This window comes from Electrophorus electricus, chromosome 6 (genome assembly GCF_013358815.1).
Source record: "Electrophorus electricus isolate fEleEle1 chromosome 6, fEleEle1.pri, whole genome shotgun sequence".
Classification (NCBI taxonomy): domain Eukaryota; kingdom Metazoa; phylum Chordata; class Actinopteri; order Gymnotiformes; family Gymnotidae; genus Electrophorus; species Electrophorus electricus.
The window spans coordinates 10388147-10404136 of NC_049540.1; the positions used below are offsets into that span (position 1 = coordinate 10388147).

Genomic DNA, 15990 nt, shown 5'->3' on the forward strand with positions numbered 1-15990 from the left:
AATCTATTAATTTGCACTGGAAGTGATGTCACAAAGTAGTTGTGTTTTCAGCCATAATTATCATGTTATATAACAAAACAATTTAAAATATGTAGTGCTGCATTCCCCGTGTTTCATATACACCCCCTGCCGTGCAAGATATCCAGGAAGTGAGAAACTGCGGCTCGCTAGACTGCCATTTTGGATCTACTTCATGATTTAAAGACACAGACTGTCCCATATTGAGCCATAATGGAATGCAGTTCCCAAACACTTTGACATGTAAAATCCTGAAGCTCGTCAAGTCAGCTGACCTATGTCGTGACTATTCCATCGTTTGATCGTTGAAGCAGACCAAGGATTTTCTTTCATTTGATGATATAAAGGTAAGGCCAGCTTCGGTTGCACCAGTTACCGTTTTACTTAAGTGACATGGATAACCGATAGCATTAATAGTAACTGTTGTGTACACAACACGCACTATTACTATCGTTTGTCAGCCGTCAAGCCATCTGTCACCTGACTTGCAAAAAGTCTAGATAGCGTTACACCTAGAGAGCTTGCTAGCCGGCAAACGTTTACTACCCAGCAATCCGTAAGTAAAGCATGATGTGTAAGGCATGACATTTAATTTGAATCTGTGACGTTATGAGTTGTTTATATTGGCGTTCTGTATGGCAAAACCTAAATATGTAGATGGTTATATCTATCTGTCTGTCTATCTATCTATCTATCTATCTATCTATCTATCTATCTATCTATCTATCTATCTATCTCTCTCTCTCTCTCTCTCTCTCTCTCTCTCTCTCTATATATCTATATATATATATATATATATATATATATATATATATATATATATATATATATGGATGGGTAGACTTAATGCTAGTAATAAAACCAACAAAAATTATGCACTGCAAATAAGATGTCTACTTGAATATGTGGTTCATAAAATCTGTATGCTTATATTTTTTCATTCATTCATTTTGTGTGTGTAACCCAAAATATCTGACTTAATTGCTAGCTGGAAATGCTGGAGTCTGTTGAACTACCTCCAACATTTTATAGACAGATCATGTTTCAGTAACACGTTTGCTTTCTTCATTCATTCTTTCCTATTCCGCTTAGTACAAAGTATCTCATAAACAATGTTTTGGGATTGTCTTTAAAAGCTCAGTGCACATCAGTAGGTTTCTCTGTCTGTCTGTCTGTCTGTCTGTCTGTCTGTCTGTCTGTCTGTCTGTGTGTGTGTGTGTGTGTGTGTGTGTGTGTCTGTCTGTGTCTGTCTCTCTCTCTCTCTCTCTCTCTCTGTTAGGCACACACTAGCTCAGGATGGACTTTTCCAAGCTGACTAAGATTCGTGATGAGGACCGTGAGGGACAGTTCGGCTATGTGCATGGGGTCTCTGGGCCTGGTATGTGACCATGGTGTATGTCATTATTTAAAACATTTTAGGTATTTGTATTTGGAAGATTTTGCAGTGTGTCACATGACCCAGGTTTAATTTGTAGGTATTTTGAATTGGTGTTCTAATGAGGAAACAAGTGAAAATCATGACTGCTTATTTGACTTGTATGTGCGTGTATGTGCGTGTGTATGTGCGTGTGTATGTGCGTGTGTGTGCGCATGCGCTTGTTTGTGTGTGCCCTTCAGTGGTGACTGCCTCCAGCATGGCAGGTGCTGCTATGTATGAGTTGGTGCGTGTGGGTCACAGTGAGCTGGTGGGTGAGATCATTCGGCTGGAGGGAGACATGGCAACCATCCAGGTGTACGAGGAGACCTGTATCCTTCAGTACCAACCAGTATCACCCTAATCTCTTAGCCATACTCACTGAAATGCTCCCTGGCATAATTCCAGTTCATACACTAAAGCAATCTTTCACTTCCTTTAGCGACTTCCCCTTAGGGAAACCCAGCTTGCAGGGGCACAGACCATTGCTTAATGGTCCACTGAGTCTGTCCCCTAGTTTTTCTTGCTTGCTTGCATGCTAAGGTTCCACACCTCCAGCTTCCCAGGGGTGTCTGAGTTGCTGAAAGGCTCCTGTCTCACAGACATTCATTCCATTCTGACACACACTTTTAAATGTCTGTGTCAGCTTTGGAATGTTAAATAAAAATAGGGTAGTAAGTCAGATTACATTTGTTCATTGTGTGAATGTGTGTGTTTGGCAAGTGTGTGTCTCACACCATAGCATGTTTTCCTGAGCATGGTACAGCCGGAGTATCTGTGGGAGACCCTGTTTTGCGGACAGGGAAACCCCTCTCTGTGGAGCTGGGCCCCGGAATTATGGGCTCTATCTTTGATGGAATCCAGCGGCCCCTCAAAGATATCAATGACCTGACCAAGAGCATATACATTCCCCTAGGAGTCAACATTGGAGCCCTAAACAGAGACCTCAAATGGGAGTTTTCTCCCTCGCAGAACTTGAAGGTAGACACTCGCAAGTGTGTGTGTGTGTGTGTGTGTGTGTGCACGCACATTTGTTTATGTGTGCACATGTGTGCAAGAGTTGTGGAGTTGAGAAAGATTGGTTCAATATAAAGGAGACTGTGTGTGTGTGTGTGTGTGTGTGTGTGTGTGTGTGTGTGTGTGTGTGTGTGTGTGTGTGTGTGTTTCTCTGTCCTCAGGCTGGCAGTCACATTACAGGGGGCGATATCTATGGTACTGTGTTTGAGAATTCCCTCATCAAGCACAAGGTCATGCTGCCCCCCCGCAGCAGGGGCACAGTGACATACCTTGCTCCGGCAGGCAATTATGACGTGTCTGTGAGTGATAACCACACACGTACATGTGCTTCCTCACTCACACACTTGCTCACATGCACATGAGACTGAAATTGTCAAATATAGTAACCAGGTACTTCCATGTAAAAGTCTCATAATTCAAAGGCGTTGGGAATACATTTTTAAAAATTGCTAGCAAAGGATTTTGATTAATAGTATGTGTTTGTGCACACGTGTTCATTTATACATTTTTGTGTGTGTGTGTGTGTGTGTGTGTGTGTGTGTGTGTGTGTACATGTGTGTCAGGACGTAGTGTTGGAGCTGGAGTTTGAGGGGTTGAAGGAGAAGTTTAGCATGATGCAGGTGTGGCCTGTGCGTCAGGTCCGCCCTGTTACTGAGAAACTGCCCGCCAATCATCCCTTACTGACAGGCCAGAGAGTACTGGATGCACTCTTCCCGTGAGTGTAACACACACATACAAACACACTTTATTCTTTGTTTAAGGATTTCTCTTGGACCTTCTTTTTCATCTGGAACAATAAAACATACTATTAGTTGATTAATTAGTTCTGGATACGTTAAACTGACAGTAAATTATTAGTAGGCTATACATACCATTTATACAATAGGTGAACCTAATACATTGGCAACTTGGTGTATAACCCAGTTAGTAAACCACACAGACCTCTAATGGCAGATTTTTGTTGATATACCTGACTTCATACCTGTGCATGTCCAGGTGTGTCCAGGGTGGAACCACTGCTATCCCAGGGGCCTTTGGGTGTGGAAAGACGGTCATCTCGCAGTCACTCTCTAAATACTCCAACAGCGATGTTATCATCTATGTGGGCTGTGGGGAACGTGGGAATGAGATGTCAGAAGTACTGCGAGATTTCCCAGAGGTTGGTGGGGCAGAATGCGTGCGCGTGAGTGTGTGTGTGTGCGCATGCAAGGGATTTATCCACTGTCGGATGGTTAATGGCTGGTTTGTGTGAGCCCCTGTAGGCTGCAGCTCTGTGGAATAAAGTGTTTTCCCTGCACTTGCCCCTGCTTTAGGTAGATTTCATTCAGCTTATGAGGTGTTTGGCCACTGTTAGTCAAATATTTGCAGAATGTGATCTTATATTAAATCTGCTTTAAAATTCTGTTGATTATTCACCCAAAATCATCAGTTTCCAGAAAACTTATGAAGTTACAAAATGGACTTTATTCTGCTTCTTTCTTGAAATAAGTGGACTCACTTGTCAAACATGGTTCTGATTTCAATTGTACATGAAGGTCCTTTGGCACTATTTTCACCTAAACTTGTAAGCCTAATGTGTTGGGGCTAGTTTTGATTGAAAGCATATTTCTCCAACAGCTGACCATGGAGGTGGATGGGAAGGTGGAGAGCATTATGAAGAGGACGGCACTGGTGGCCAACACCTCCAACATGCCTGTGGCAGCCCGAGAGGCCTCCATCTACACGGGTACGGAGCAGTACTTAGCCTCATGGAAGCAACTGTGCATTCACCACCAATTAAAATATTTAGTGAACAAAGTCTGGTGAAGCTTGGTTGATATGGGGGTGGGGCTCTAAGGAGAGCACTCAGCTAGGGGGTTTTTATGATTAAGAATTAAAGAGGAACTCTGTCTTAAATCTGCCACCGTTCTTGGAAGTTCTGAGTGGACAGCCTAAGAATAAGCAGCCCTGTGTTTTAGGAGGTTTTTTTTTAGCTATGCTTGCTTGATCTGTTTTATTTTAAACTCATCTGAATCTATAATATTTTGGGAATTATGTTTGTGTGTGTTTGTGTGGTGGTGTGCGGACACGTGTTCAGGTATCACTCTGTCTGAGTACTTCAGAGACATGGGCTACAATGTGAGCATGATGGCTGATTCCAGCTCTCGATGGGCTGAGGCTCTCAGGGAGATCTCCGGACGATTGGCTGAAATGCCTGCTGGTAAACATAGCTCTACTAATGAGATTTAAAACGTACCCATTAAATCCCATTCTCAAACTGGCTTTCCCTCATTTTATTGGCTAGTTACAGTTTTCTGTTTATTATCTAACAGACAGCGGATATCCTGCTTATCTGGGCGCCCGTTTGGCATCGTTCTATGAGAGGGCAGGCCGCGTCAAATGCCTTGGCAACCCAGAGAGAGAAGGCAGTGTCAGCATTGTGGGGGCGTAAGTGCACTTCAACCACACCAGGGGGAGCTCTTGTTGCAAATGTGCTGTGTCAAGTATGAAAAGCTCATTTAACAAGAGACAAATTTATAAAAGCACATAAAGCAAAAATCACAAGTGTAATAAATCAGAAATGTATAATACTTATTATGCTTAAAGACCTTGCTAGATGCGTAGATGAGTATTACCAACCAAAAAGTTTCCCTGGTTATGCAACAGGGTCTCATGTTTTGTCATCTAATAGTTTCCTGTGTGTAGCAACAGTGTAACTTGACTGTAGGTTTGTCGGTTTGGCAGTGTGTCTCCCCCTGGTGGTGACTTCTCAGACCCTGTTACATCAGCTACACTGGGGATTGTGCAGGTAGCTGCTTTGCTCTGACCATCTCTCGCTCTCTACCCTGTCATAGTTTGAGATAATGTTTGTTGAGGTTACAGTGTTTTCCCAACCAGAATCCCAGAATCAAGCTGGGAGCAGGGACATTTCTAAAATGTTTTTTTGGGGGGGGGGGGTCGCTGAGGATTGAGTTGGGAATACTGACCTAATGATTATTTCCCCCCCACTCTCTCACACACGCACACACACTCCCTCAGGTGTTTTGGGGCTTGGATAAGAAGCTAGCCCAGAGGAAGCACTTCCCATCAGTGAACTGGCTGATCAGCTACAGTAAGTACACACGGGCACTAGATGAGTACTACGACAAGCACTTCCCCGAGTTTGTGCCGCTGCGTACAAAAGCCAAGGAGATCTTGCAGGAGGAGGAGGACCTGGCTGAGATTGTCCAGCTTGTCGGCAAGGTAAGGGCCGGTGTGTGTTGCTGTTTTAATGTAAACCCCTAGACAAGGTTATCATTTCTCATTTATTAATTAAATAAATAATGAATTAATTTATAATAAAGATTTTCTTTATTAGAATAATGTGCTTAATTGTTTTTGTGTGTTAGAGTAATGTGATTTTAACATTTGTTCCTCTGGTAAAACAAGGTATTTGTCATCTGGTAAAGCTGTTCTTGTGCAGAATGCATAAATATGAGTGAAGCCTACAGTGTTCATACAGTTCCTGCCTGTGTTTGTCCTGCCTTCCCTGCCAGGCCTCTCTGGCAGAAACAGATAAGATCACTCTGGAAGTGGCCAAGCTCATCAAAGATGACTTTCTACAACAAAACGGATACACTCCTTATGACCGGTAGCATCTTAGAAAGACCCACACGCACTCTTACACACCCATGGAGTCAGTTTTTGTATGTCATTGGAAGCACACATTAATGTAGGCTTTCTGAAGATGTTCTGGAAATCTGCAATGTGCATATCTCCAATGTTCTCTCTCTCTCTCTCTCTCTCTCTCTCTCTCTCTCTCTCTCTCTCTCTCTCTCTCTCGCTCTCGCTCTCGCTCTCGCTCTCGCTCTCGCTGCCCATCTCCCCCAACTAGATTTTGTCCATTCTACAAGACTGTAGGCATTCTCTCTAATATGATATCATTCTATGACCTGGCACGTCATGCAGTGGAGACAACAGCTCAGAGTGACAATAAGATCACCTGGGCGATCATCCGGGAAAACTTGGGGGACATACTGTACCGAATCTCCTCTATGAAGTTCAAGGTACCACCCACTCGTACAGAGCAGGACCTTCCACTTTTAGACAGGTCATCTTGAGCATTGTACAAGAAACTCAAGAATAGAAAAACCCATTCACCATGCACACTTATATGGGAAACCAAGGAGCAGTTGTTGATCTCTTTTCCTATCAAGTGGACTCCATTATGTGCATGTTGTTTAAAATCCATTCTTTGCTAAATTCATCAAAGTTATTGATCATATGCTGCAGATACAGTAGATAGAAATGAGATTGAAAAATGCTAGAGTACTCTTTCACAATTGTTTGGTGTGTGTGTGTGTGTGTGTGTGTGTGTGTATGTATTTTAGGACCCAGTGAAAGAGGGTGAAACAAAGATCAAAGCCGACTATGCTCAGCTGCTAGAGGACATGCAGAATGCTTTCCGTGCCCTAGAGGACTAAGCTGTGACATTTGACTGAAAACCTCTCACCCTCCTATAGTGTGCAGTGGACATGCCAGTGCTCCCTTGTATGTGCATGCTCGTGTGTGTGCGCGCGTGTGTGTGTGTGTGTGTGTGTGTGTGTGTGTGTGTGTGTGTGTGTGTAAGTCCGTATGTGTGAGACACTGTTATGCTGCCTGTAGTTTACTGATTTTACATTGCTATAAGACAGCTGTAGAATGAGCTATAGAATGGCACTCATTCAGCATATGTAGGATCGATGAGGGGCAGCATTTTCAGCTGTGTTCAGGCATGCTGTGTGCTCTATGTATAGGCCGATGACACAAACTGTGGTTTGTGTTGCTCTTAGCCCTTAGGATTGTACTGTATTTTTCCCCACACAAACCACGGCCACTTTAATCTCCAAAATACTGAGTACGGCTCAACACTGCTCGTGCGGGGACAAACAGAAAAATCTTTTTTTTTTTAAAAGCAAAGAAAGAAGTGTGGCAGTCATAAAGGGACCACCAAGTTGACCCCTATTTATTTACAACCTATAGCCTCAATCTGTGACTTCTGCTCATTTTGTGTGTTTCTCTGAATGTGTTTGTCATATTTGTGCGTGTCATTATTTGAGATGGTTTATGTTTCATTATGTTTGTTAGATTGTGGTCACTTCCATGATGTTAGTTGTCCTCTATGTGCTGTATAGAGTTCCAAAGAATTAAATGAATGAAAACAAAGTTTGGTGAGTCTGGTTTGTCAGCATTAATGAGAGAGACTGTCTTATATATATTCAATAACCTAGTAACAGTACACTTAAATTAGAATTTTGAAGTTTCTAGATTTTCAGTGTGCTTCTATAATAAACCTGGTGTAGACTTAAATCTGAATAAGTGAACTTTAACATTAGCTAAGTTACAATTATGGTAGCTAATATGCTTTTAATGAGTTGCTAATAGAGTGAGCCACTGTTTCCCGCAGATGCTAACTGAAACATTCCTTACACTTAGGCTTTGAAGCAGAGGCCTGAGTTTGAGAATACAGCCTATTATTTTCACTGTTCCTAGGACTGTGTTCTTCTCCACTGAAATGGATGTCATTCTTTGGATTTGTTGGAGACTCATTTAGGGATCACAGCTCGAACCTTATGAGGGGAAATGTTAGGTCAATTCTAAGGATCTGTGACTGACACAGGCTCTGAAAAATTATAACTTTTTTTCTTTGTCATTGGAGCCCTATGTAATATCTTTTCATGGGATCCAAAATTACTGGTGGTGCTCCTGTCACCACTGGGACAACCTTGGTGTTAACTTTCTGCATTCTTGCTGTTTGCTCTTTAGAACAATCTAAATAATCTAATATAAATATAAAATTATTCATATAAATCTCTCCACAATTTATACATATTATACATACACACACACACACAGGTTTCCAGAGAAACAGGACATTTCAGACAGAGGTCCTTCATCAACTGTGCAAGCAAAGTGCACACTTTGCTTGTACAGCTGATAAAGATACTCTTTCTGAAACATCCTGTGCTTCACTGCAGTTTTGGCTATCTCTATTTATATATGGTGCTGGAAAAAACTGCAAAATCAGTTTCTCTGGTTTTACTATGTATAGTTAAGTATTTGAGTACTTTTATTCTATAAACTAATTCCAAATAAAAATTTTGAAATTTAGAGTATTTATTTGCAGAGAATGTTGACATGGCAAATAATCACAAAAACTCCTCCAATAATGCAAATGCAAACATGTTTATATTCCTTTTTAAACAACGTAATACTGTTTTAACCTAGGAAGAGTTCAGAAATCAGTGTTTCGCAGAATAACCCCAATTTTCATTCACAGTTTTCATGCATTTTGGCATGCTCTCCACCAGTCTTTCACATTGTTAGTTAAGATTTGGTACAGGATATCACTCAAGTAGAATTCCAGACACTGGAATTAAATGTCTACCATACATGTAAAGATGCTGATTTGGAGTGATGTATTCATATATATATGAGTATATATCTTCCAGCACTTCTCACAGACCTTGATATTTCCAAGCTTTTTGTGTCCCTTTTTCAGGATGTTATCAGTTGGGATCACTATGGCCCTCCTCTGCTGTTTAACCACCACTACTATGTCTGGTTGGTTAGCCATTACCAATTTGTCTGTCTGTATCTGGAAGTCCCACAGGATCTTAGCATGGTCATTCCCCATCACTTTTAGGGGTTTATCCCACTTTGACCATGGAACTTTCAGTCCGTCCTCGGCACAGATGTTTCCGTATACTATGCCAGGTACTTGGTTATGCCGTTCCATGTACGCTCTACCTGCTAGCATCTTGCATCGGGTGTTATGTGCTGTAATGTCTCAGGGGCATATTTGCACAGCCTGCATGATGTGGTAGATCCCTACCTTGTATTCAGAGCTTGTTCCTGTGCTGCCATAATTCATACCTCTGTGCTGTCTTTCAGTCCAGCCTTTTCCAGCCATTAGTAGGATTTCTCCATATCAGCCACTTCCACTTTTTGCTGGTAGTACATACCATGCAGGGGTTTATGATGGTTTGTACTCCTCCTCATTCCCATCCTTCTTGGGGTTCTGTAAACACTAATCACTTCATCACTTGGGGCCATCATCCTGGTGTACTCCTGGACCTTGGGTGTTTCGTCATCAACTCTGACACTCACTAGTCCTCTTCCCTCTTCTTTCCACTTAGCATACAGTCTCAGAGGGCTGGATTTGGGATGAAACCCTCCGTGCATTGTGAGGAGTTTTCTTGTCTTGATGTCAGTGGCTTCAATCTCCTCCTTTGGCCAATGTATTATGCCAGCAGGGTATATGATGACTGGTAGAGCATTTGTTTTGATAGCCCAGATCTTGTTCTTCCCATTCAGCTGACTTCTCAGGACTTGTTTCATTCTTTGTAGGTATTTGGCTATAGCTGCTTTCCTGGTGGCCTCTTCATGATTCAAATTTGCCTGTGGGATTCCAAGGCAGTTGTAGCTGCCCTCAACCTCTCTTACCTTCAATTCGTACGAACCTCAGCTCTAGCTACCTTCCCTCTCCTTGTAACCATGCAACCACACTTATCCAGTCCGAATGACATTCCAATGTCAGTGATGTGTATCCTGGTGAGATGGATTAGTGAGCCAATGTCTCATTCATGTCTGGTTTACAGCTTGATGTCACCTTCATCATGCCTTTTTGCATTTCTCACACACACACACACACACACACACACACACACACACACACACACACACACACACATATACACACACATATACTCACACATATACACACACAGACCCCACACTTACAAGCATGGACATATTCCTTGGCTTTTGACAGCCCCACAGCTGCCCTTGTGTCCCTGGAGACATCCTAGTTTGTCTGAGCTTATGAAGCATTTTCACATTGTCTGTGTGTTCCCGTTTGTTGCCAAAAGCATCAAAGAATCCCCAAGTCACCAGAGACCTGGAGGTTTCACTCAGCAAGCTCTTAAAGGGGCAGCTCCTCAGAATATTTGCACAATATTGTCACAAAGAGCCCGCCTGGCCTGTTTGTATTTTGCTCGGAGATTTTATTTTGAAGCAAATCTAGCAGGGTAGGTATACATCTGTATGCATCTCACCTTGTACAAAAACGTCTGGTCAAGAGGAGATGGGATGTACCAGAATTATGCACATTGAATTAGTTGTATTCTGAAATTATGCAAGTTACATTTGTTCTTCCTTGACCATTCACCATGTATTGTTGTGTGCATGAATACCAAATAAGTGAGTGAGTACTTAATACCTGTTGTCAGGTGATTCCTTGTTAATGGTCTTGAGTTACCATTTTTCTTTTAAGGTACTACGTTCGTGTTATAGTAACACATTGTTATTCAAATATGGCTATTAGTGATTGGCTGTTAGCATTGCATTGTATGTGTGGCAGCAGTGTTAGCTATGAATAAAGTAGGCCTAGCTAGCTTTTTCAGTTTTCAAAAAATAAAAGTAATAAAATACAAATATTTTTTAAAACCTGTCCACATTCAACTAGATAGTTGCTTGTTTCATTCCTGGTTTTGCAGTTTGACCTAATAAATGCAGCCATTTAGGTGTTCCTGACAGTAATTGCAAAGGAACCGCCTTAGTCCCCAGTTCACAATGTTCCACTTGCCCATTGGATTGTGAATTTTGCTAGAGGTGAGGCTGACAGTGATTCATAGACTATTAATGAATTTTCTCTACACCTAGGACATGAATTGACTGTCACAATGTCCTCCAGGATGTTTGAACACATGCTGGAAGAGGGCTTCTGCTGTTTGCCACACCATGAGCAAACCAGAAAGTGGGAGAAATCTACAAGCTTAAAAATGATATAGCGCTACAAGTATCATGGTCCTATCTTCAGAGTTAAAGAGATCAGTCAGAAAGTCCATGGTCAGGTACCATGGGCACTGTGGCAATGGTAGTCAGTGCAGGTTACCTGCAGGAAGATGATATGTTGTCTTGAACATTGCAGACACAAGCGGATTTTACCAATCTTTCTACATCTCTGCACAAGAACACCCACCAATATTTCATTCCAGTAGTTGAAGGGGGTGGGTTACAACCAGGAGCCTAGTGCCAGGTGTGATGTGAGACTAGCAAATGAGGTCATCTCATAGCCTCTCTGAAATGTTTTGTCAGGCAGACACATATGTGGAATGGATGTCTATACTTAGGCCTAGTGAAGTTCCCAATCAATATTCCATCCTACTGGGACTAGTAGACACAAAGGTGACAGAATAAAGATAGGCTCAGGGGGGTCTTCCTCATTTGTGTGAGCCTGAGAAAAGGCAGCTTTTACATTTTTAGTGCCTGGTCTAAAAGAAATTAAAATCAAATCTACTGAAAAACAGAACCATAATATGGTATTGTCTTTCTGTAGGTTTCCTGGAGAAGAAGGAACACAGAAACATTGTACCTGGTGTCATATGTCACCTCCACGGCAAGGTGTTTGGAGAGGTCTAGATGATACAAGATAGCAGCATCAGTAATCAGTATCTTGAGGGTCAGGAAGGCAATTTCAGCTTTGTTACTCCATGTCAGGACACACCTGTCCCTTTTGAGTAGGGGCGGCTGCAGTGATAAAGTTAATCAGTTAATCAAGTTAATCAATGCGAGGAATCTTTGCACCTCCTTTTGGGTTTGTGGTTGTGACCATGTGCATAGAGCGTCTACCTTTTCTTGTCCTTTTCAATTAACATACTGATGATGTAACCAAGGAAAGCTATGGTCATTCGGTGAAACAGAGATTTTTCAGGTTTTAAGTAAAGCTGGAGGTCATGCAGGTGTTTTTGCACTGTTTTGATGTGGGTGACATGAGAGGTGAGATTGGGAGAATAGAGCAGAATATAGTCAATATAAGACAAGGCATTTATCTATCTAATTCCTTAGCACGTTATTAATGATTTATGTAGAACAGACATGATATAAAACAGATGTAGAACACCATAAGGAACCACTGGTGCCATTCATCTGCTGTGGTGTCCAAAGCACTGCTTGGGACAGGCACTCAGTTTAGGAGGTCCCAGGATTGCAGTTGCTGCACTGAACCATTATTTATTATTGTGTGATGTTCTGCAAATACAGCAAACTTCAACTTTCACCGTGTACCTTTCATGTTTTCATGACAGGAATGTTAGAAAGGAACTCTAATGTTGCGGATTGTTGTAGTTTTTAGGAAAGTTCACCTCAAAACGGCTCTTCTGGTCTGACTCGTTCACATACAACTGTTGCAAAGACCAATGCACACCTCAGTTGCTACCTGACAGCTGAATCAGCACAATAGGTTTCCTGACATTGGAATAGGGTGCCTCTGGTCCAAGCATTCAAGACAACATTTGTTGGGTGGGTTTATTACATTCAAATGTTGTTACATTCAAACTGTAATAAAGCACACCTCATTTGGCCGACAAAAAATGTTTGCAGTAATCCAGTGATTGTCATTAATGTTCAGAAACTGCACAAATGGCTTCTCTGGTGTGCCAGCAATAGTTCCACAAAGTTTTTTGTGCTTTTTTGTTACACAAAATGTTACCAACACCAAACCATCTAACTGTTAAAGCTGACAAAGCAAAATGCAATATCTAGCATTAACAAGTAATGAATGGCTACCATAGAAAATTAGATGTTACTAAATAAATAACTTCAATATCAAGTCCAAGTAGTGTTGCAATTGGCAATTAGTTAGTCATGCTTAAAGCTGCATTTAATTTACTTTATATGTGTGTGTTTGTTTAACTATATGGTATAATACTGTACTTCATAAATATTTTGTTACTTCTTTATTAGGCCATCATTAACTAAAGATCATTACTAGCATCACTCACTTAATTTTTAGCTACTGACAATATTAGATAAATAACTGAATATGAACTGTATCTTTTATTGGTTCTTCATTTCGGTCTTGGAACCATTTAGGAGTGGGTGGTTCATAAGATGTGGATGGCCAAAATGTAATAAATGTCAAAGCTTAACTGTGGATATATATTCAACTGTGACATTGCATCAGGTCATATTTGAAATGTTTTATCTAAACTTATGGTTCTTCTCTTCACTTACTTACTCTTATTATATTCATAATTCATAAAAAATATACCTCAAGAACATTATCTGGTGTCTGTACTGTTTGGGATGTCGTTTCCTGTATTTCAGGTATAAGTATAGTATATATAGTAGTCTCTGGGGATCTAGTCTTCTGTTGAATTTGGAAAAATCAAATAATCAAACGTATATAGAAAAATCAATAGAATCAAATAACAGCTAAAAATAATTCTGTCTGCTGAAAGCCCTACTGAGGAGAATATCTATTTAAAAAAAAACATCTGTAGTGTATCTGGATTCTTGTTCATGTAACCCTAGGTTTTTAGAGTATAGGATACAATAGTTGGGTAATATGAGTGAGGATGAACTACTTTTAATTTCCCACCGAACAGCTCTAAAACAGTCTCTTGTCGTGATTTATCTGTAGTTTTTTTCTCTATCTTTCCTAAGGGTCCCCACTCTGGAACATCAGTCCATAGGATCAGGAACGGCCAAATAATTCTCTAACAATATACATCATCTCCTATTATAATTTAACTTACTTGAATGAATTAATAACAAAATTAATAAAAAATTAAATAGAACAACGCAAATCTAATCTTAAATCTTACACTCCTACTTTAACAAGCTCCTGATTCTTACACTCCTACACTAACACGGTCCTGTTGTTTGACACAGTGATGTTGCTGGTTCTAGTAGACTTCATAAGAAATAACAGTTTACTCATAAAAACCTCTTTCAGTTTTACAGTATAAACAATAAAAAAAAAGTATTAAAGCATTAAAAATGTGCTGCTATGTTTTTTAACACTGCTCTTGCTCTGTATTCATTTAAAAGTATTGTATCTTGTGTTTTACATATGTTAAAAAAAACATAACAGTATATAACAGTATATGCTAAAACATTCTACCTTAAAAGCCAGAAAACTCCAATTACCTTGAATACTCACACTGAGCTTTGCCATTTGAAGATTTGAAGAGTAATGGCTTCCTTATATGGGTGACAGACTCCCCGTGTTTCGTTTTCTTTGCTTCCACTTCTCTCTCTGTATTCTTTACTCTGAGAATGACATTTGTTTATTTTAATTGAGTGATTTTTTGGATTGAGGGTATGTTTGTAGATATATTGTTAACAACCCTTACAAAACAAGCATTTTGCATCTCTGTACAGTACTTGTCAAAAATATTACATTCTATGCTACAAAAAAATTTGGAATCAATGTTTTTGTTTTTTAAGTATATGGTTTCATAAGAATGCATACAATTAGTGTAATGTCTTGTGTACAATGTTACAGGGTTCAGGAATGTTAGATTTTTCTAGGAATGTTAGAATGTTAGATTTATCAAATGTTAGATTGTCACGTTTATCCCATCTGCCAATATAGTCTAAGCTCACTCTCTAATACACTTCCCCTCACACAGAAACCTAACCGCTTTATTCCATTTACTATAAGACAAATGTTAGCCTCTAAGCATTTATTACCAAATAATCATGCAAATGCACTAAGCACCTATTTATGTCTCCATGTATATTGTTTCTGCAACAAACTAACCTTACATGCCGATAAAATATGGTTCAGTGTGCGGACCAAGGCACATAATTTACTACAAAGATCTTCAGCTATGCACTGTCCAAAGTTTTGCAGGATTGGAAGAATGTCACAAGTCACTGCAAGCAAAAATATGATGTAACCAACATGCATTGCCCACAATTCTTGCCATGTGATTCTCCACTTCTCTAGATCTAAAGAAATCAGTGGACTTGTTTTCCTTGCAACATTGCTGTTGTGCTCCATGCTTCCTCTTTGCAAATAAAACTAGCCCTCATTCACCTTGTCTGTGGCCTTATGAAACACTTACCATGTTTCACTCTTACACTTTGTGCTTGGCCAACCACATCCATATGATCCAACATGCTCTTGGCTAACAGTACCAGTACTCATGGATTCCACTTTCTCCCCTTTGTTAGTGGCACAGGTGCTTTTATCACTGCATCTTTAGACCCTAACAAAGTCATCCTGCAAATTACTATACCATGCTACTTACATTTACCTGACCAAAGTGACTTACAATTATGACTGAGTACAACTTGAGGGTTAAGGGCCTTGTTCAGGGGACCAACAGTGGCAATTTGGAGACAGTGGGCCTCAAACTGGCAACCTTTTGATTACTAATTGAGTACCTTTAACCAATGAGCTTCCACTGGCTACTTAAGCAACATGGGACCCCTAGCCACTTCCTTACAGCCTTATTCATAGTCTTCTCTGGCCTCTCTACTTCTGTAACTGAGACCTCATAAATTGTCAGTGACCATCTAATGCAAGGCAGCAAGCCAAACCCGAGACACCACAATTTAAATTTTCCTGGTAAACATGATTTCTCCATTGTACTAACAGCTTTCACCAATTCCATCTTTAGCCCCACAACTTGCTCTTTATCATTTAATGCTGCACTATAACATCTAGCAAACTCTTAAATGACATCTCCAGTATAGAATGCATCAGTTCTCCTTCCATTAAAAAGTTTTCCTTCACAAATTTTCCACTG

At 40.5% G+C, this 15990-nt stretch overlaps 1 protein-coding gene across 2 annotated transcripts; it reads left to right on the forward strand.

Moving 5' to 3' along the window:
• The first annotated feature begins 225 nt into the window (after window positions 1-225).
• On the forward strand, window positions 226-7612 carry LOC113570270 (V-type proton ATPase catalytic subunit A-like). Of its 2 annotated transcripts, XM_026998589.2 has the most exons (16): window positions 226-365; window positions 480-574; window positions 1298-1396; window positions 1636-1764; window positions 2199-2413; window positions 2611-2748; window positions 3013-3164; window positions 3446-3608; window positions 4067-4175; window positions 4527-4649; window positions 4762-4876; window positions 5174-5237; window positions 5468-5671; window positions 5965-6059; window positions 6303-6474; window positions 6799-7612. In XM_026998589.2, exons 3-16 carry the CDS (start codon window positions 1315-1317, stop codon window positions 6889-6891), a joined length of 1854 nt encoding a protein of 617 aa, XP_026854390.1. In that variant the 5' UTR covers window positions 226-365; window positions 480-574; window positions 1298-1314; the 3' UTR covers window positions 6892-7612. The 2 variants fall into 2 exon arrangements, with proteins under 2 accessions (XP_026854390.1, XP_026854389.1); XM_026998588.2 differs by lacking the exon at window positions 480-574.
• Window positions 7613-15990: the final 8378 nt, after the last annotated feature.